At 37.8% G+C, this 22,652-nt stretch overlaps 1 protein-coding gene across 1 annotated transcript; it reads left to right on the top strand.

Moving 5' to 3' along the window:
- Positions 1-4,226: 4,226 nt before the first annotated feature.
- Positions 4,227-22,636, top strand: LOC119474469 (otoferlin-like). Its single transcript, XM_037746490.1, has 41 exons — positions 4,227-4,266; positions 4,407-4,533; positions 4,630-4,684; positions 5,418-5,549; positions 5,667-5,729; positions 5,830-5,914; positions 5,995-6,154; positions 6,257-6,443; positions 6,551-6,737; positions 7,334-7,557; positions 7,992-8,100; positions 8,454-8,637; positions 9,364-9,484; positions 9,624-9,724; positions 9,819-9,909; positions 10,008-10,124; positions 10,222-10,374; positions 10,496-10,685; positions 11,295-11,419; positions 11,502-11,636; positions 12,552-12,713; positions 12,816-12,935; positions 13,026-13,187; positions 13,351-13,513; positions 13,656-13,729; positions 13,887-13,913; positions 14,020-14,151; positions 14,281-14,353; positions 15,899-16,011; positions 16,165-16,302; positions 16,516-16,647; positions 17,393-17,520; positions 17,626-17,796; positions 18,781-18,941; positions 19,094-19,236; positions 19,367-19,455; positions 19,613-19,711; positions 19,879-20,120; positions 20,280-20,458; positions 21,482-21,582; positions 22,248-22,636. Exons 1-41 carry the CDS (start codon positions 4,227-4,229, stop codon positions 22,426-22,428), a joined length of 5,376 nt encoding a protein of 1,791 aa, XP_037602418.1. The 3' UTR covers positions 22,429-22,636.
- Positions 22,637-22,652: the final 16 nt, after the last annotated feature.

Raw genomic sequence — 22,652 nt, 5'->3', positions numbered from 1 at the left:
ACATCCTATATACCACTTTATAGACTGCACATATGTACATATTACATTTATTTTTTGACGGACTGTACACACTATGTTCACCCATTCACTCTGTATCTTTTATCTATTTATTGTTTTTATATTTTTTGTATACCTTTACCTCCCCTGTGTTTCACTCTGTTTGCTGATGTTTGCTGATGTTGCTGCTTTGACACCTGAATTTCTCTCGGGGGATTAATAAAGGTTCATCTTATCTTATCTTATCTTATCTTATAGAAGATATTACAGACTATAGAATAAACAAATCAATCATTCATATTTTGAGTAATTCATTTTAAGAAAGCTCCTGAGGTCACTTGAGGTCAGGTCCTACGTGCTTGCCGCCTTGTACAATACCCCCGCTTGACACCAACAATAACAATCCTCTTTGGCTGTGTTTCACTGATGAAGCTGGCCAAACTCCCCCAACCGAGAGTTCGAGAGAAAAGTGTCATAAGGATACGCGACACCGCTGTCAGGTGGTGTGCCCACAGAGTCACTGGAGCACAAACAAGATGGTGATAACCGGTCTACAACCAACAGCCAAAAAAGGCCTTTGGACACTGGACCTACATGGGATAAGATTGCATGGTTGGTATCAAGTCATTCTGTGGTTCACCCTAGACGACATTGTCAAAGGTGTCAATTTAAGGGCTTGGTTGCCTGCTCATGCATATTCATTAGTGTCACCTAAATATTCATCCAAAATATAAATAAAAACTCTCTTTTTTTTATTGCATAGATATTAGATGTTTGTGTTTTTAAGCTGATATGTTGCTCCAGAGACAGCTCATCTCTACTAACAGATTCTCTGATAAAGTATGGTTGCCTATAATTGTTTTTTAATCAAGTTTTTCTTCTTTATCAGACTAGAAAAGTCAACCATGGCACGGTTTGGTGGCTCAACTTCAAAGTGTTTAAAGTTGCGTCTGATGACAACATCCATCAGAGAAGGAGGTTAGTATATGAGACTACAGGGGCAACCAGTAACTTTGCACGATTGCTGACATGGTTACCGGCCATCCTGGAGGAACTAGGATCTCCTCAACCCCTCGTAGCCGATATTGAATCATGTAATTAAGGGCAGAATCCCTCAACGGAGAGGTCAGGTTGGTGTCACTGAGAGTATCACACACTTCCAGTTGAGCGGGCAGGAAAAGGATGCATCCTTTATAGTTCTAGGTAAAGACAAGGAAAGTGGTTGCATAAAGTTAAGCATGATGTTTTGTTTGATACAGATCTACTAAATATTGGTTTATATATGTACCCTTGAACGTAGAATGCTAAAAGTTCCTTAAGTTGGTAAAACATAAAGATATTTTCCCAATTTGAAAATAATGCTAACATGTTTCCCTGTTATTCCCTCTAAGCTAAATCTATTTCTTTTGTTGTGAATAGTGATACCTTCACATAATGAGGATGCCACATGCAACCCTGACTGGAGCGCTTAAATAATTTAGAGCCTAATTTCATCGGATACCAGCAACATTAGACTTTGACGTATGGCTTACAGACTGGCTGTATGTGTAATTGATGAGATGATGAGTTGTACTTCAGCATTCAGTGGAAGTTGCATTGAATAGAAGTTGCTAAAGCATGCCTCAACTTAGCCAAATAGTGCAACATAATCAGTGCTTTTAACACTTCATACCATGTTTTCCTTTTTTGATCCTTATTTATTCAAGTAAATAGCCTTTTGCAAAAATGTATCAACAGCACTTTTGTGACTCAAAATTGAGGTCAGTTTTTAAACCTTAAGGCCCAAAGATGAAAGTATTTGAAATGCAAGACACTGCAAATAGGACTTGATGACATTTGGTGATTCCATGACAAAAGACAGTGTGTCCGCACCAAGACCCAGTTTGATGCAGCACCCTATTAAAGATTAAATAGGAGCAGTCTTCCAACTAGGCTGGGCTGACATTTTGTTTACTTCCATGAAATTATATCACTAGTGACATGGCGATATATTGATTACCTCATGCGCACACATTTTGAAACTTTTCCAGTGAAATACTGTTTTGATAAACATTACAATACATATTACACACATATATATTCTATATTACAATTACAATGAGCAGTGCCAAACTCTTTTGAACAAATCAAGGACTTTAATTTGTGTTTCTCTTCACTTTGTAGCATGCTCGATACTTTAATACTTCTGAAAATTACAAAAGTTAACATCCTGTACGTTGTGACTATTCATTATTTAGTTAGGATGAAGCTATTTGAGCTCCATTGTGCAGAATTACTATACAATAACAATTTATCAGTTGGATTAATTCGATGGCCTTTTGCCCTGTATGTAAAAGTTGCTGGTCGGCTTTTCAACGACCATCTTAAAGGAGTATTTACGATTCAAGACAAAATATGTTTCATATTTTCTTTTGTTTTGTGCACAGCCTGTGTTGATTGGCAGACTCTGCTCACAGTGACGTCTCTCAGCAGTCCCTAGTTATAGTTACCAGTCTCGGGTTCAACACTCATGCACTATTCATTGGCGTATCACATCACTCCTGCCCAACTTCAGACTTGGACAAACCCAATTCTTTTCTGTACAACTCTACTTTGAAGCTGTATTCCTTACTGCTGTGTAAATGTCTAAAATGTTTCTGTAGTTTTGCTTCCATTTCAGAGGGAAAAAAGAAGTTGCTGTTTCCCTTGCAAGAAACCTCTTGGAGCTACTCAAAGGAGGGAGACGAGCATTTTTTTCTTGTATGGTATGTATTATAACATTATATTATTTCATCTGTGACGTTGTGTTAAGCAAAGATCAGATGTAACAAGCAGAGCTTTGGAATTTAGGCCTGTGTTTTGCAGCATACTTGAAAGAATTTCTTTGAGGAAGAACTCTCTGATGACTATTTGTTCTGTTCAAATGTTGAGTAGATTTTTGTCATTTGGATAACACAGAAATAGTCAGAACTTTCCATTCTAGATATTTAATTGCATGCTTTTTGGTTCTTCTAAACGTCTGCAACACGCAGCTCATAAGGGTATTTCATTATTTCACTCAGCTCTTGGTTTTGACTAAGTTTCAAGCATTAGGACGTGTTTAAAATGCAAGGTGCATGGTTTTGATATGTTCCTCTTTGTTTTCTGTTTTTGAATAGTACACACAAATCTGAAAACATTTAGGGAAAAAAGCGTCAGCCTGTCATGAGAGCTTTTGTGTACTTTTAAAAATGCCAATCTTGGAAATAGTTAACACTTGATCACGTCAAAACAATAATGAACTTTTTGGATTAACACCATGCACCTGTGGAAAGGGCACTTTGCTGATTAATTACAGCTGATTAATTATTTTAAGTGTATTATTTTTCACAATGCGTGTGAAATGTATCCTCTTTAATTGATGTATTAAGGTCAGCTGATTTGAATAATTGAAAACCCCTTTTGAAGGCTAATCCAGGGTGTGGTGGCACACAGACACCCCTTTTAAAATGATAGTATACAGGCTGTACTTTAGTAGAAATATATGTCTTAAGTCTTGTTTTGGTTTTGAATACATGTGCTTTCAATGTTTTAAATGCTTTTAATAATTTAGGCATTTTCCAGTTGCTCTTAGAGGTTTTTTTTTAAAGCAATTAGTTGTTGGCCTCCTTCTGTCTGCAAGATGTTGGTCATGGTATAGTCTGTTGTGGCTGTTCAGACAGAGGGAGGTTTGCAGAACGTGCATAGAAAATTAGATTAACATGCATAAAAAAATAATTAACTTCTTTGTTTTTTAATGAATGGAAAGTAGTTGAAAATTCAGATGTTTAAGTTATTGCATAAAGAAAGTCTATACCAATGTTTTCTTCATAAGAGTGCAAACTGATTATCTATGAAATAGTGAATCACTTTAAATTTCTTTCACAGAGCACACAAAGAATTGTTTTGAGCCATGAAGCGCAGTAAGCACCGTGGACACAAGGAGGACAGAAACGGAGGTATCAGTAACTAAGTAATGACAGAAGATTAGGTCAAATAAGATCCTGGAAATCCTGGCTGATATTACAAACTCCTGTTGGCATACAGCCCACTTCGGCCCACTAGAGAACATTCTGTCAAACCAAAGTACCAATGATTTTCTCTACATTTGTTCTTGTTGTGAAAAATACAAATGCAGCAGTTACTTGACTTTCCATATTTTGATCTTGTTGAGCTGTAAAAGCCTTTGTATCTTTTTAGGCCTTTATAAACCAACCCTGCAGTAGACTAAAATGCATTCTGCATTACTGCAAGTATTACATCTTCTTTCATGTATGGCCCTCATCACTTGACACTGACTTTCATAAAAAGCTCCCCAGGATGAATTCTAGAATAAAACACATGTTTGAGCAGGACACTGCATGGTGCAACAACAAGTTGTCCTTATCGTGTGTCTTTCATACGATCTCCAGATGAGCCAGCTATTCTGGAAACAGAGGACCTGGATCGTCAGGGCATGTTCATGGGAGGAGGCCAAGACCCCGACACCATCTCACTGGCCTCCGTCACAGCCGTCACCACCAATGTATCAAATAAGAGGCAAGCACTGTTCTGTTGTGCTGTATTTTAAACATCTCTTTTGCTATTGGTAATCATGTGAAACCCACTAATGTCTGACACCTCATTATCTTACAGATCAAAACCAGACATAAAGATGGAGCCCAGTTCTGGAAGACCAGTAGATTACCAAGTAAGAGAAATCTTACCCATCACTTTACTGGCCCAGTTTAATTTTGTATGTGCTGATGAACTACTGACCAGTCATTATTGTACTTGCACAGGCATGGCTAATCTTAATTTTTTTTTGTCTGACACAATAAGTACATATTCAGTAGGGTTGGAAATCACCAGAGGCCACACGATACGATATTATGACAATACTTAAGTCACAATATAATCTTATTGCGATTTTAAACATTTTGCAAAATGCTGAGTATTGCGCTCAGATATATTGCGATTTATTACCTTTTTTCAACTGCAAATTATGCTGTTTGTCAACATCTGTTTTATCTAAGATGGAGTTTTGACTCTGTTCATCTCAGTTTTCATTCGCATATCTTGAGGTGAGAGGTCAAAGGACCCCTTTGAAAATGGCCATGCCAGTTTTTCCTCTCCAAATTTAGTGTAAATTTGGAGCGTTATTTAACTTCCCGACAAGCTAACATAACATGACCAATGGATTCCTTAGGTTTTCTAGTTTCATCTTTAGCTTGAAGAATGAGCCTGCAACAATCTCTGAAAGACAGAAAAGCGACGGGATTGTTAAGAGGTTAATAGTTTATATAATAAATGATACTTGACGTCCGTGTAGCCATACAATATTGCCACGCAAAAAATATCATGATACTTCCCCCACCCCTAATAATCAGTCACTTAAAAAATCAGTCAGTCACTCTGTCAATAACTTGATCATTTAATTTCAGATCAGTGTGACAGTGGTTGAAGCCAGGCAGCTGATTGGCCTGAACATGGATCCGATGGTCTGTGTGGAGATCGGTGAAGATAAAAAGTACACCTCAATGAAGGAATCGACCAATTGCCCATACTACAATGAAGTGAGTCAGCCATCACAACATATTCTATCTATATTAATTTCAGTTTGGGAAAAAGCTTACCATGTATCTAAATACAGAGTCGAAACTAACAATATCATCGTTGTTTTCTCTTTCCAGTATTTTGTGTTCGACTTCCACGTCCCTCCAGACGTTATGTTTGACAAAATCCTGAAGTTGTCTGTAAGTTCATAACAGTGTGTAACATAAAATCGATTCATATTATGCCACAAGACAAGTGTATTTAATTTTACAATGTTTACTTCCCTGAACCAACCCTTAGGTGATTCACTCCAAAAACCTCCTGCGTAGTGGAACACTGGTTGGATCATTTAAACTGGATGTCGGCACAATCTACTTCCAGCCTGGTAAAGAGTCAATGAAAATCAGCTCTTGTTATTATGAATTGATGATGCTGGTGTTTCTGTTAATTTCTTTTGTCTTGCAGAGCATCAGTTTTACCACAAGTGGGCTTTGTTGTCTGACCCTGATGACATCTCAGCGGGTTGTAAAGGCTACATCAAGTGTGATATTGCAGTTGTGGCCAAAGGAGACACCATAAAGACTCCACACAAGGCCAATGATCAAGATGAAGATGACATAGAGGGGTAACTAGATTTTTATCGTGCATAATTCTTTATTCTAAAAATATTCACTGTCAAGGAGTCTCGTTTGTTATCTTATGTCATCGTGTCCCATTTCTGTTTCAGCAATCTCTTAATACCGGAGGGGGTGCCTGCAGAACGGCAGTGGGCTCGTTATTACTTGAAGATCTACAGAGCCGAGGGACTCCCCAGAATGAACACCAGCATCATGGCCAACGTCAAAAAGGCCTTCATTGGAGAAAACAAGGACCTGGTGGATCCTTATGTCCAAGTACTGTTTGCTGGGCAGAAAGTGAGTAGTAGTAAGGTTCCCAAACATTCATTGCCTTCATCTGTTTCATCTCAGCCAGGTCAAAATATAGATTTAAGTTTACATGTGGTTTTAATGTGTGATTACAGGGGAAGACATCAGTTCAAAAGAGCTGCTACGAGCCTATCTGGAACGAGCAAATTATTTTCACTGAGATGTTTCCACCACTGTGCAAACGCATCAAGATGCAGATCCGCGACTCGGATAAAGTGAATGATGTTGCTATAGGAACACACTTCCTGGACCTACGGAAGATCTCCAATGATGGGGACAAAGGTGATGTACCATTTGCTCTAGAGTTGCGACGAATAATCGATTAGTTAATTAATTAACTATTTCGATAATCAATTTATCAGTTTTTTTAAAGAAACATTTTTAAAATTCTCTGATTCCAGCTTCTTAAATGTGATTTTTTTCTGGTTTCTTTACTCCTTTATGACAGTAAACCCAATATCCTTGAGTTGTGGACAAAACAAGACATTTGAGGACGTTTTTCCATTTTATAGACCAAACAACTAATCGATTAATTAAGAAAATAATCAACAGATTAATCAACAATGAAAATAATCGTTAGTTGCAGCTCTAATTTTCTCTTTTAAAAATGTTTCCTATAAATTCTCCCTCCTGAATTTCTGTAATATTTTGGCTTTTACAATACAAGGAAGCTTCCTCCAGGTTAATTATCTCATTTAATTGCAGAAGATTTGGTTTGAATGTGGGATCAGTTTGAGCAACTTTTACACAGTTGTAAACAATAAGCATGCAGTTGTTGTTTTTTTACCTTGCAATCAGATCCACTCAGTGCTGTTAGGTATTCTATCCATAATTTGCTAATTATTAGATACAAATTGTATTTATTCTTTATCCTTCAGGCTTCCTTCCAACGCTGGGACCTGCCTGGGTTAACATGTACGGCTCCACTCGTACCTACTCCCTGATGGACGAGTACCAGGAGTTAAACGAGGGCCTCGGAGAGGGCGTGTCCTTCAGGGCCCGTCTGCTCATCAGCCTGGGCGTGGAGATCCTGGACCCCTCCTCTCCTGACATTACCAGCTCCACAGATGTGCAGCTGGAGGGAGTACCCAACATCTCAGAGGTGGGTCCCTGCTTGGATGGGCAGCCATGCAGAGGAAGCCAATTGTTTCTCCTGCTGCCGGGGCATTGTGCTGCGGTTGTTGTGAATTATTAACTGTCTTTTTTTAGCCCACCTGTTGCATTATTAACACGCTGTTTGCATTAATGGGGCTTCTTTTTGTTGGTGGACAATGTAAGTCACACAGCAAATTCAACTGAGCACAGTGGGGATCGTAACCCCCGAGTCCTCTGGGATTCAGTTCTCGCTGTACGACAGCTTGTATTACAGGGTTGTCAGGACCACTACGTTAATTTATATGTCATCAAAGTGCGACAGCTGGCACAATTTTGTGAATCCAAGAGTGTTGTTTAGTTTCTAACTTTTATTTGATTAAGAAAAAGTGAAGAAATGAGAAGGTTTACCCACATTCTCACACTTGTTTGTCTATTTCACAGACCGCTACTGGGAAGGTTGAAGAATTTTTCCTCTTTGGGTCTTTCTTGGAGGCCACAATGATTGACAGAAAGATTGGTGATAAGCCCATCAGCTTTGAGGTCACCATAGGTATTTTCCATTGCCTACTCTTTTGTGTCAATGTCTCTCACTGTCCCATTTTGAGTCTCAAATTCAATCTTTGAACACTTACAGTAAGCTCATTTTCAGTGTAATCTTTGAGCAGAATTATAAAGCCAAAAATGTCCCTAGTGAGGAACAAGGGTTAACTTTCATTATGTAAGAGGAGTTCCAACATGGGAAAGTTGCATGAAGCAGTTTATTACCATTAGTTATTAACATTATAGTGTTGTTGCTGTAGATCATATGAAATCAAACCATTTTGGAGACCAAGTATTATCTTCAGGAGTTGAAGGTGCAGCACATTTGAGGGTGTGACTACTAACGTAGGTGCTGTGTGCCAGGTTACTATGGAAACGAGATTGATGGGGTTGGCAGGCCAAAATCGAGGGGGAAGAAGGGTGGAGGAGACGGTGACGAAGAGGAAACTGAACTGATCCACAACTCCAGCGAGGAGGAGATGGATGATGACGGGACCCTGACCTCAGTGGCGACTACACCTCCCATGAAACCTGTCATCACTGACCGGTCAGAGCAAAAACATGACAACAAACCACTGTAGTTCAGAAAGAGATTCATGAATATATCCTACTAAAAAAACAAAAACTGATACCTAAGCTGTTTCTTGTATTGTGATTTTAAGTTTAAAGTAGTTAAGATAATCCTAATACTTATTTTACAATACAGAATATTACTAGACCAGAATTATTCATCGCCTTATGAAATGGAAAACTTGACATATTAGATTCACTTCACTTTGTTATAAGCACCTAAAAAATTTAAAAGCAGGATTTTTTATTTACTTTATTATTTATAAATATATTAAAATCATTAGAAAAATTGAAAAGAGGCAATTTTCAAAATACTTGCTAATTACTTTTCTGTCAATCGACTGATTAATTGCCTAATCGTTAGAGCTGTACAGTACTTGTATAAACTGTTAGGTTGTTTCATTAAAAAAACAAAACATATTATATAAGCTCTTTGTATGTTTTGTGTGCAAAAATCTTAATCTGAAAAGTAACTAAATCTGTCAAATACATGTAGTGGAATAAAGAGTACAATATTTATAGATGTAGTGGAGTAGAAGTAGAAAATAGCATGAAAAGAATAGGCTCAGGTAAAGTACAAGTACCTCAAATATATACTTAAGTACAGTACTTGAGTAAATGCACTTAGATACATTTCACCACTGCAGCCGGGGGATTTATTTTTTCCATTTTGATGAAATGAATGCCTTATTTGTCTCCTCAGAAACTACTTCCACCTGCCGTATTTTGAGAGGAAGCCGTGTATCTACATCAAGAGCTGGTGGCAGGACCAGAGAAGGAGACTGTACAATGCCAACATCATAGACAACATTGCAGATAAACTGGCAAGTCATGCACTTTACCAATAAGTAGATGAGCATAGTATTAAAAAAAGTTAGAACATAGTATTAATTTGTGTTTTGGCAGTTGAATACAGCTTCTGATTTTTTGCTGAATGAGCCTAAACATCTGTTGTTCCTACAGGAGGATGGACTGAATGACGTGCAAGAGATCATCAAGACAGAGAAGACGTATCCTGAACGCAGACTGAGAGGCGTCCTTGAGGAACTCAGCCAGGGCTGCAAGTCTGTAGTCACAAACCTAAAACTAGCCACTTTGAACATTAACTGTAATAGATTAATATAGACTTTGACACTGATTGAACTCCTCTTTTTCCAGTCAGTTTCTTTCGCTGGCAAACAAGGACCAGAATCAGTCTGGCAGAACCAAACTTGACAGGGAGAGACTGAAGCTGTGCATGTCAGAAGTGGTATGTCAACTAAAAAGGAGCTATGTTTTTTCTTCTACTTGTTGATTGTTAATATTTGCACTTGTCTTGCTAAATGCTGGGCTGTTTTCTGGGTTCAGGAGAGCATCGGCCAGCAAGCTAAAGCCATGAGGTCGCAGGTGAAGAAAAGCACCGTGAGAGATAAAATCAAGCTGGCTCAGAACTTCCTCACAAGGCTGCGCTTCCTGGCTGATGAAGTGAGATCCACAACATTATGTTCACCATTTACAAATGGTTTTGTGTGTTGTACATGCTTGTTTCATTATGGTCATTTCATGTTTGATGTTACTGCAGCCTCAACACAGCGTTCCTGATGTTTTCATATGGATGATAAGTAATGGGAAACGTATTGCTTACGCACGCGTTCCCTCCAAAGACATCCTTTATTCCAGCACAGAGGAGGAGACCGGAAAGGACTGTGGCAAAGTCAAGACAATCTTTCTGAGGGTGAGTTTACACTAAATATCATAAGATAATCAGTCAATCTGTTATGTATTTTTTGATGTTTTCAAATTTCTGCAGTTTTGCCATGATTTAATAATTTTGTTTTTTCCCTCATATACTAAAGATCCCTGGTAAGAAAGGTTTTGGGCCTGCTGGCTGGACAGTCCAGTCCAAGATAGAGATTTATCTGTGGCTGGGTCTGACTAAACAGCGCAAAGACTACCTGAACGGCCTGCCCAATGGATTTGAGGAAAACAAGTTGTCCAAAGGACCTGGCATGCCATGCTCACCTCCCATCAGCCTCACTTACATGAGTAAGTAGACCACTTACACACCAAAAACTGACAATAACCTGATATTTTCAGGTGGAATTTTATTTCATTCTCACTGTGCAATATCATTTTCCACTTGTGCAATTTTGTTAATAGTCTGTTTATTGTCAATACTGTATATACTGCTCCTATACTGGATCCTTGACAAAAAAAAAAAAAAAAAAATTCTTCTGAGTTTTTTCTTTTAAATTTGTGACTTTAATCTCAGAGATATCTTTTTGTCTTTTTCTCTCAAATTTATGACTTTATAATCTCAGAGGATATTCAAGTTTTTTTCTTGTAAATTTACCACTTTAATCTCAGAGAATATCCAAGTTTTTTCTTATTAATATATGACTTTAATCTCGTAAATTCTGAGTTTTTCAGAATATTACTCCCACAGCTCCATAATTTTTTTTTTCGTACAATGTCCCTAATACGCCGGCGTAGATATCTACCATTCAAAATATCTGACAAATTATTTAACAATATGTTAAATTGTCAATTGACAAAATAATGATATTTTATTCTCCATGTTTTAGAGATATAGAATTATCAAATTTAATTTATGAATTAATTAATTGATTTATGAGTGTCTTTATCTGTCTCCAGTGAAACAGATCTTCCAGCTGCGGGTCCACATGTACCAAGCTCGCAGCCTGTTTGCTGCTGACAGCACAGGTCTGTCTGATCCCTTTGCAAGAGTCTTCTTCTCAACACAAAGCCAGGTCACTGAGGTGAGAAGAAGTCAGCTGTCAGCCTAAGATTTGATTTATTGAACACCACATCCTGTATCTTTATCAAATCTTTTCTCTCCAGGTGCTGGCTGAGACTCTGTGCCCGACATGGGACCAGCTGCTGGTCTTTGAGAACGTGGAGTTGTTTGGAGAGGCCACTGAACTGAGAGACGACCCTCCTATTATCGTCATTGAAATCTATGATCAAGACACAGTGGTAAGGGTTGTTCTGAAATAGAGACGCCTCTCTTTTTCCATTTGTATTAATTAATGTGAGCAAACAGTCTGCCTTCGCACAGCTTGAATTACCAGATAGCAATAGTCTTACCATTCTCCTCCATTCTAATCATCCGAATAATTTAAGAGTCTGTCTGTCTTTCGCTTGAAATGTGAGACTAAACACCTAATGAGTCTAAGCCAGTGTGTGATATGCCCTCTGTAATGTGTTTTTTGTCAATAGCAACCTGATATGAGTTATATTTGAAAGAATGCTTTTGCTGACTGATGATTCTATATTTGCTCCTGCCAATAACACCATTGTTTTGGATGACCCTTTGGATAAGTAGAGTGTGGATTCTGATGGCTTGATGTACTGTAGAACACTGTAATGTGTGCAGAGTAGATTGCATTGAAAGGCATGCAAGAGGAGTAAGATATGTCCCATAAGGACGGAGGAACTTATACCTGTTGCATTCCTTTAACTGACATTTTGTGCTTTTTGTATGTGGCCAACAGAGAATTTGGACTCTTCTTAACCACTAACTGCAAGATAGATTCAATACTTTTGAAACATAAAGTAATAATTTAATGATCTTCTGACATTACATGAATAGTCTGTTTTGCAGTTCACTGGTTATTTTAGGTATGCTGCTTTTGTTCATTTTTTCTTTTGGGCTCTTTTATCTTCAATGGTTTTTTATCTAGTCTGCCGAGAAACATGTGCATCTCCAAGCCATGTTTCTTCCCGCTGATAGGACAAATCAAATAATTCATGATTACACCATAAAGCCATTGTAATATGAACACCGATGGACTGGAGATGGTAGGCTAAAAAGACCATTCTTTCAAATATTCAAACCACAGTGTTTCGTGGTGTGGATAGTTAAGGTTTAATTTACTGTTATGCTTCCAGGGTAAAGCGGACTTCATGGGCAGAACATTTGCCAAGCCTGTGGTCAAGATGGCGGACGAGCACTACGGTCCCCCACGCTTCCCTCCTCAACTGGAGTACTATCAGATCTACCGCGGGAACTGCACCGCCGGAGAAATGCTGGCAGCTTTTGAACTGCTGCAGGTTAGACTGTACTGGATAAGACGAGACAAGACTTTACAAGACTCAAGTTGTCAGATCATATTGAAAAAAAACATGATTTATAATCCTTGTTTCGTCTGTTAGATTGGCCCCAATGGGAAAGCTGACCTGCCTCCAATAGACGGTCCCACAGATTTTGAGCGCGGCCCAATCCTGCCTGTACCACTTGGGATCAGACCAGTGCTCAGCAAATACAGGATTGAGGTGAAGACTTCATTTTAGCTTTAACTTAACCTGTGATATATTTATTAACAGAAAAGGAAAGTACAAAAACTGAACCTCTCTGTCTCTCAGGTTTTGTTCTGGGGCTTGAGGGACTTGAAGAGGGTGAATCTGGCCCAGGTGGATCGGCCTCGTGTGGACATTGAATGTGCCGGAAAGGGAGTACAGTCAGCCCTCATCCCCAATTACAAGAAAAACCCCAACTTCAGCACCCTTGTCAAGTGGTTTGAAGTGGTATTTTGAACTTTTAAATTACTTTTTTGAATCACCTTTTATTAAATTAAAGACACATTTACATTCCATGCACATTGGAAAAGAAGCATTGAGGAGTATTCAAAAACTAATTCCTGTAAAATTATTCTCGTCAAGCAAACTAATTCTGGATTTTGTGTGTCAGGATCTGCCTGAGAATGAGTTGCTTCACCCGCCGCTGAACATCCGAGTGGTGGACTGCAGGGCTTTTGGCCGCTACACTCTGGTTGGCTCCAACGCTGTCACCAGTCTGCGGAAGTTCATTTACAGGGCAACAGACAAGCAGGCCAACAACTGGACCAATACAGGTACAAACTAAAACATTTTCTTTACATTATCGTTACTTAGGAACAACATGCAGAAATCAAAATTGAAAAGAAAAAGTACAGTATGTGTTATAAATGACGTTTATATAGACAAACACATTCACACTCTCTGTTTATCTTTCAGAGGAAATAATTGTTGTCAACTTGGAACCTGAGCCTGGTTATAAGAAGATGGACACTGTGGTCAAACTAGACTCTGTGAGTTTAATTTATGTAACCTTTATTCAAAGAATTAGATCCAGTTTGAATAATAATTCTACATGAAACACATGGTTAAAGCACACAGCATTTGCACACTATAAAAGCCAACAAAAGTAACATTATTTGACATTATGCAATCTGGTTTTCTTCCAAGGGCTCTGATGCTGTGGTCAAAGTTGAGGTAAGCAAAATGCTTTACATTTAATTAATCAAAAATGAAAGATTTTATGTTGCAAGAAATCCCAAAGCTTTACTGACAGCGTGTTTAACGCATCTTGTATAAAAAGGATGATGACAAGGATGGAAAGGGGAAAAAGAAGAAGAGGAAGAAGGGTGATGACATTGAAGAGGAGGAACTTGACGAGAGCATGTTGGACTGGTGGTCCAAATATTTTGCCTCCATTGAAACTTTGACAGAGGTGAGTAACAGAAAAAACAGCACAGCCATGTTGAGTCTTCTTTTGCTTTACTGACTGCAGTAGGCGGCTGAAATGAAATGCTCTTACTTAAAAATAACTTTGAGAAATGTCCTTGTTCTGCTCCTAAAGACTCTCAAGGCTCAAGAAGCTGCTCTTTCAGATTCAGAGGACAAAGACGACATGGACATTGCAGATGGTGGAGGTAAAACCAGATAAAACGGCAAACAAGACACACACAAGACCAGTGTTTGGTTTAAGCCAAACATTTGAGCTTTATATGATCCAGCATGCTTTCGTTTACTTCTTTGTCAGCCCTAAACCAAGTAGTAGCTACAAGTACTCCTCGTCTTAATGTGGTGGAGTAGTTGTGATGTTTTAAGTAAGGTCCTAAAACTTCCTGGCAGAATGCACCACCCATCTGACACAGAACCACAGTATAGGTCATAATCGTTTTGAATTTTCAATTAGTTTTTATTTTATTTTAGTTTTGACTTTTTGCTTTCATTTGGTGAGTTTTCAGAGTGTGTTTGCTAGTTTTAGTTTAGTTTAAATTTTTCAGAAAGGTTTAGTTTTAGTTTTTATTTTAGTTTTTGTTTTATAATAGTTTTAGTTTACTTTTGTTAGGGCCAGCTATAATGTCTCAGAAGTATGTACCTATTTTCATACAACTACATGACTGGAGAACTGTGAAGGAATGGCCATGATGTTTAATATTTAATCTTTACTCTACTTTAGTGAAGCGATTGCGGCATAGGGTCACCTCTTGGAATGTCAAGTCTGCTCGATATCTGTGGTTCAATGTCACGAGAGTTGACGGAAATTCTTGCCGTCTCCTTTTCTTGGTTTTGATATATTTTAGCTTAAAAAAAATAAACGTTCATTTTTATTTTATTTTATATCATTTATTTAATTTTTTTAACCAGGAAATATTGTTTCAGTTTAGTTTTAGTTTTGCTTAAAGGATATTATTAAAAATATTTTTCAAAAACTTATTTTCATTTTAGTTTCATTTTAGTTTAAGTATAATACCCCTGGTACTTATTACACTTTGACCGTTCAGATTGTGTTTATGCATGTTCATCTTTTATGTGCTCATTAACTCTGGTTGTTGTTTTCCTCTACAGTGCAGTAGTGAACCTCGTAGTGAACCTCGTAGCCAGAGAATGCCTCCATGTAGAAGCTGACATGAATCCAAATTTCCATACGTGGGACAACCGCTTTTTTTCTCTCCCATATGTGCATATTAGCCGTATATGCTTGCCATGAAAGTTGTCAATGAAAAATTACAGTGAATCAAAAAACACATGATGACATGATGAGCATTTATTTAGGGATACATTTGAAACAGGTTTGATTCTGTGCTGTGCCAAACAGGCTGCACAGAATCAACTATTTATAATGTGACAAAATATATTATGCGTGCAAATGCAATATACACTATATTATATGGTGCATATACTTTGAAATGATTTGACTGTAGATGATAATGACAAGAACCAGTCAAGTCTTTAATGAGCTTTACAGAGACGACAGAGCTTCTGGAGGACCCTGTCACACCACCAAGTATCCCCACTGAACTGTATATTATCAGTAGTATACAGCTCAATGACGTGCTTGTTGTGTACAGTAACAGCTGGTTTTGGCAACTTTCATGTGGAATTCATGTCTTGAGTGCTCTGCTCCTCCACCTCCCTACCTCACCCTGCTCCCCCTCTTCACTCCGTCCTCACCGCTAACCTGTACTCAGAAATCAAACCTGATGACTCTCCTGTGAAAGGCACCAAGAAAGGAAAAGGAAAGAAGAAGAAGCCGGGATTCGATCCGTTCGAGAAGAAAAAGCAAAAGCTGGATGAGCTGAAGGTACTGGACTCAGCACCTACACCTGTTGTGTGTACTTGTTGGTTTTACAAGTTGGGATGGGTATAAAATGGGAAAAAAGTGCCACATTCTTAGAAAAAAAAAGATAATTCAAAGCGAAATTTATGTTTTGATAAATGTGTGTTCTCTAACAAGGTGTACCCGAAGGAACTGGAAGGTGAGTTTGACAATTTTGAAGACTGGCTCCACACCTTTAACCTGTTCAGGGGAAAAGGTGGCGATGATGACGACCAAAACGTGACGGATGAGGACAGAATTGTTGGAAAATTCAAAGTAAGAACAATTACATTCTTTAGTTACATCAATTGTCTGTATAAACCTTTGATATTTATTGAAAACAAGCTTGTCGTAGATTGCTCTTTTGTTTAGCTATCATAAGACAGTTGCAGACAGTACAGATTGCATTACATGTTATGGAACAATTTTATTTTTCCCAATATTTTTCGCAATATAACCATGAATTTGTTTTTAACTGTGTCCCTTTAGGGCTCTATGTGCATGTACAAAGTGTCAGATGACATGACTAGAGACATGAGCTTCGACTCCAACATGGGAATGTTCCAGAACATTCCTCACAACGATCCCATTAACATCCTCGTCCGCATCTACGTTATCAGGGTAGGCTATGCGTTCTCCACTTAAAGGATATAAGGATTTATTATTGTAATTATATCGTACACAATACAATGTATAAACAGATATTCAAAATATTCAAATTAGAATCGAATATAAACAATAAAATAGAACAAACTATATAAATATAGCACTAAAGAAATAAATAAAAAGGAAAAGCTAATTATATTTACACGGAATATATACAGTTGTGCAGTATGGAAAAGTATGGAATTTGATTTTAGTAATATCCAGGATAAGTATTGAAAAAATAAAAGAGAGAATGAAAAAAACATTTTTGTTTTCAGACTTATGCCCCTGTTCTGTTTTCTAGAATATAAAATTCAGTCTTTCTAAAAATAAATGGATCATCTTGATTGATCTTTTATAGTTCTTACTGTTACTATAGGGGTTACAGATAAACAGTTAATTCAATTTACATGACAAAAACTGAATAATATTGCACTGTTTTAACATTGCAGCTTGAATATAATGCTGTGCATTGAACTTGTCTGGGTTTGGTGTTAACTGATTTGTATGAGCTACTGAGCTACAGTCTTCTGGCAATGATTTGACAACATAACAGCATAGTTTTCACAGTTGGATTTTAAAGTTATTAATTTACATAATAAACATCTAGCTGTTTGTACTCAGATGTCAAAAATCATTTTAATAAGCATACCATTGTAGATATCTCAGGAGACGCTCAGATTGTCCATTTCCCTCTTAAATGATCCATTTGTTTTGTTAGGCAACTGATCTACATCCAGCTGACATTAATGGGAAAGCTGATCCGTACATTGCAATCAAACTGGGAAAGACGGAGATCAAAGACAAAGAGAACTACATCTCAAAACAGCTCAACCCTTTGTTTGGCAAGTAAGTAGAAAAGCTTTATTTCTAATAAAAGTGTCATTACTTACTGTTGATCTGACAAAGTTAGGACTATAAACCTGACAAATGCTGAATTTCTCATCTCATCAGATCCTTTGACGTGGAGGCCACATTCCCAATGGATTCCACGCTCTCTGTGTCAATTTATGACTGGGACCTGGTGGGAACCGACGATCTGATTGGAGAAACTAAACTCGACCTTGAGAACCGTTTCTACAGCAAACACAGAGCCACGTGTGGTATTACAAGTAACTACGCCATGTAAGAATCAAAGCCCGAGCTCCCTGGAGCAGTGTGTGGTAGATTGTGGAAAAATAGTGGTTAATTATTTAATACAGGAGAGGTGAAGCATCAGGATGACTCAGATAATAGAATAACACATGAAATTGTCTTTAAATACTTCAAATTTCAAATAGTTCTATATGGTAAAACACACATATCATGTGTTTTTTTTCTTGAATATACTGTCCTAACCAGTGGTGGAGGAAGTATTCAGGTCCTTTACTTAAGTAAAAGTACTAATACACTATACAAATACTCACAGTGTGGTACATTGGAAATGTTACTTAGTAAGAGTATGTAAGTATAATTAGGAAAACATACTTGAATTATTAATAGTAAAAGTACTCTTTGCAGAAAAATGTCCCCTGTTACTGTTATATTATTATGTATTATATCATTAGATTATCATTATCTATGCTTTAATGTAAAAGCAGGATTTTTACAAATTATTAAAAAATAAATTAAGATTATTAGAAAATTAAAAAGAAAAGCAGTTTAAAAGATTATCAAAATAGTTGCCAATTCATTTTTTGTCAATCAACTAATTGATTAATTGACTTACCGTTTAAGCTGCACATGTATAAACTGTTAGGTAGTTTAATTTAAAATAAAACATATTTTATAAGCTCTTCATACTTGCTTTTTATGTGCTTTTTAAAAATCTTAATCTGAAAAGTAACTAAATCTGTCAAATGTATGTAGTAATGAGTAAAAAAATACAATATTTCCCTGTGAGATGTAATGAAGTAGAAGTAGAAAAGCAGCATGAAAAGAAAAAACTCAAGTAAAATAGAAGTACCTGAAATGTATACTTCAGTACAGTACTTGAGTAAATGTACCACCACTAGTCCTGACCTATTTCATGAGCAAGGTATGTTTATATTACACATTGTAGGGTTATCATAAGTTTATATGACACATTGTTTATCATGTAACTGTAACTGCTTTTGCTCTTTTCTGTAGCCATGGTTACAATGTGTGGCGGGACCCAATGAAACCAACACAAATCCTGGCTAAGCTGTGTAAGGACGGCAAACTGGACGGGCCTCACTACGGCCCTGCAGGAAGAGTGAAGGTGGAGAACCGCGTCTTCATGGCACAGACTGAGATAGAGGATGAAAACGGTATATGTTCATTTCACTCATTAAACTAATTACCTACCTTTATCATGATTTTACTTTGTTCGAAATTACACCGGAGCAGCAGCTACTTGCCTAAAATACAAAAGTGGGATTTTTAAATCAGTATTAAACTACCAATTGATGATGTTTGTCAGGTTTGAAGAAGCAGACGGATGACCATCTGGCTCTGACCGTGTTGAAGCACTGGGAGGAAATCCCAAAGACCGGCTGCAAACTCGTCCCAGAACATGTGGAAACCAGACCGCTGCTCCACCCCGATAAACCAGGAATTGAACAAGTATACCATTCAGTATACAGTATACTGGCTCTACTCCAGCCAACTACACCTTCTAATCAAATCAATGTATACTATAACTTTTTATTTGCATACTTTAAGACCTTAATACCTTGTGTTCAATTGCTTTTAGGGGAGAATTGAGATGTGGGTGGATATGTTCCCTAAGGATATGACTGCACCCGGCCCTGCTCTTGATATTTCACCAAGGAAACCAAAGAAGTATGTCCACTACATACATTTTTAGGCAAACGGTGCTGATAAAATCCAACAGCCAGAGGCTCCTTGAAAAATGTTAAGGTTTAATCAAGGAAAGCTTTTCGTCGTTGTTACTGATCAGCATTTCATTGTAAATCCTGTAATTTGTGCTTGTGTCCAGGTTTGAACTGAGGGTGATCGTCTGGAACACAGATGAGGTCGTTCTAGAGGATGATGACATCTTCACTGGCGAGAAATCGAGTGACATATTTGTGCGAGGGTAATTATAAGCTCTATATGTTTTATTTTTTGTCTTATTGCTAATTTATCCCTGCCTTTACATTTTTGGGCAAAACTAGACTAAGGCATAATACATTGAAACACAAATTATCTGGAAAAACAATGTTCAAGATTGTGAATCTAAGCTACAACCTTTTCCTGTAACAGCTGGTTGAAGGGGCAGCAGGAGGACAAGCAGGACACAGACGTCCACTACCACTCCATCACTGGGGAGGGCAACTTCAACTGGCGCTTTGTCTACCCCTTCGACTATCTCATGGCTGAAGAGAAGATCGTCATCTCAAAAAAGGAGTCCATGTTCGCCTGGGATGAGACTGAATACAAGATCCCAGCTCGTCTTAATCTGCAAGTGTGGGACGCCGACCATTTCTCTGCAGATGACTTCTTAGGTGCAGTGGACAATCATTTTATGATAACATTTGGCTTCATGAATCACTGTTAAAAAACAGTTGCTGTTTTGGGGTAACTTGAGAGCTTCGTTGACCAAATACTACTTTTGAATCAAGCTTTCTTGTATTTAACTGAGTTAAAAAAAATTCTCTTTATAGGTGCGATTGAACTGGACCTGAACCGTTTCCCACGTGGTGCGAAGACTCCCAAGCAGTGCACCCTTGAGATGGTGACAAATGAAGGAGAGATGCCCACAGTCTCCATCTTCAAACAGAAGAGGATCAAAGGCTGGTGGCCATTTGTGGCCAGAAATGAAGACGACGAGTTTGAACTCACGGTAGGTCAAAATGTTAAACCTCAAATAAGACATTAGCTGAATGAGTTGGACAATAGCTTAAAACCTCCTTGTGACTTATACCCCTTTCCAACTGGACCAAAGAGCCACTAACATCTGGCTTTTGTCTTCAGTGGGAAAGGTTACATCGGCGTTCATTCCCGGGACAAATAAGTCTTCAGTAGTCACGGATATTCATCGGCTTCAGCTCCAATCAGCAGTGTCGGAAACATGACATCCGTGTGGACATGCTAATTTTCGCCCATTTTCTGGCGCGATGCTTTGTGAAGCACAAACGTTGCACATTGAAGTGAATATATAATAAATAAAATCAACAGGAATTTGGACAATTATTATAATTTATTAACGTATAAAACATACAATTAATATGCTGTCCTGAAAGCCACCAGACTCCAGTCAGACAACAGTCGTTTTACCTCGCTCATCATCGTAAAACAAAGTTCATTCAAACTCAACAGAAACAAAAATAAAACTCATCAAAACCATTTTCGTTAGTCTTTCCACTATTCCAACAATCACCAACTCTGGTTTGGTCGAAATAAACCCCTAATTCACCGAGTTAGATGTGAAAAGAAACAGCCGTTATATGCTCTCCTGAAAGCCACCAGACTCCATTGACAGAAACAGTAATTTTACCTCTGTGATCATCGAAATACACTTCATTCAAACTCAACAGTGATAAAATAGAACTCATCAAAATCGTCTTTGTTAGTCTTTCTACTGTTCCAACAATCACCAACTCTGGTTTGAGAGTTTGAAAGAGAGACTGAATAAGTAACAGATGTAAAAAAAGAAGTAACCACAGTAACATTTTCACTGTTTACTGACCCTGTTTTCCGACAAGTTCGTGACGCCAGAAAAAAAACAGAAAGGAATACTCGTCTACTGGCAATGGGAAAGGAGTCTAGCATCTATTTTTAGCGTGTTTTTCTATATTTATAAAACCTGCATATACAAGCGTTTGGTGGAAAAAGGGGTATGAGAGTGTCTTTGTTGTGTTTTTAGGGAAAAGTGGAAGCAGAGCTGCACCTCCTGACAGGAGAGGAAGCAGAGAGAAGCCCAGTTGGTGAAGGACGCAACGAACCAGAGCCGCTGGAGAAACCCAAGTATGAAGGATGTTCTGTTATCACCACACTATCCACATGTTTAATACTGACCACTATTTTGATCTGTGTTTCTCAATGACATTGTTCAGTTCATTCTATGGCTTTGCTGCCTTTCACCCTCACCATAAACACACAGACACACAGAATACATATTGTACAGCTTAACTAAAAACTCCAAACGGTGGTCTAATGCAAAACTAACTAAATAAACAAACTAAAATCATAATAAATACATGAATAAATAAAAACATAAATCATTCATAAACAAAAGAAACGTGAATTCTCAAAGATAAAACAAGCATAAACTCATTTTTAAACAATTATTAAATGACATAATAAAACAATTTCCCGAAATGAGGAAAGACATTTTTATGAATTTACTTCAACCAAGTTCTGGACTTATACCTTCAGTAGGATCTTCTTTCTTTACATGGTAAGTTGCTGTTTCGTCATATCTTTTGTATATTTTTACCTAGAATCATCTTTAAGTTCTCAGAATACTGTAAATCATTTTTCTGTCTTTTGCTTTGTCCTAGTTTCATGTCAGCTATATTTACATTTATTTATATATACATTTAAATTTATCTTAGAAAGAGAGCAACAATAATAGTCCATAAAGCTTAAAGTCTATATATTACTGAGCATCTGTGTTTTTGTCCTTCCAGCCGTCCAGACACCAGCCTTCTGTGGTTCCTCACTCCCTTCAAGGCCTTAAAACACTTGGTCTGCCATCAGTACAAGTGGCTGGCCATCAAGATTGTCACAGCTCTGCTGCTGCTGGCCATGCTGGCTATTTTCCTCTACAGCATGCCTGGTTACATGGTCAAGAAAATGCTGGGAGTCTGAGATGTTGCTCAGACATCTCTGCAGAAGGTTCCAGTAGTTTCACTAACCGTATGGCTTCTAACTCTCTCTTTTCCTACTTTTGGCTGTCCATCTTGTATTGTCTCCCAGCTATCAGGGGACAAAAGTAGATTATTTAAGATACTCGGGCAAATTTGCAAAAGGGTTTCGCAACTAATGCGGCCGCTAAACCAGCACAAATTAGACAAAAGATATAAAATATATGC

The sequence above is a fragment of the Sebastes umbrosus genome, chromosome 16, assembly GCF_015220745.1.
Source record: "Sebastes umbrosus isolate fSebUmb1 chromosome 16, fSebUmb1.pri, whole genome shotgun sequence".
In the NCBI taxonomy this organism is placed as follows: domain Eukaryota; kingdom Metazoa; phylum Chordata; class Actinopteri; order Perciformes; family Sebastidae; genus Sebastes; species Sebastes umbrosus.
This window is presented reverse-complemented; position numbering and strand designations above follow the sequence as displayed.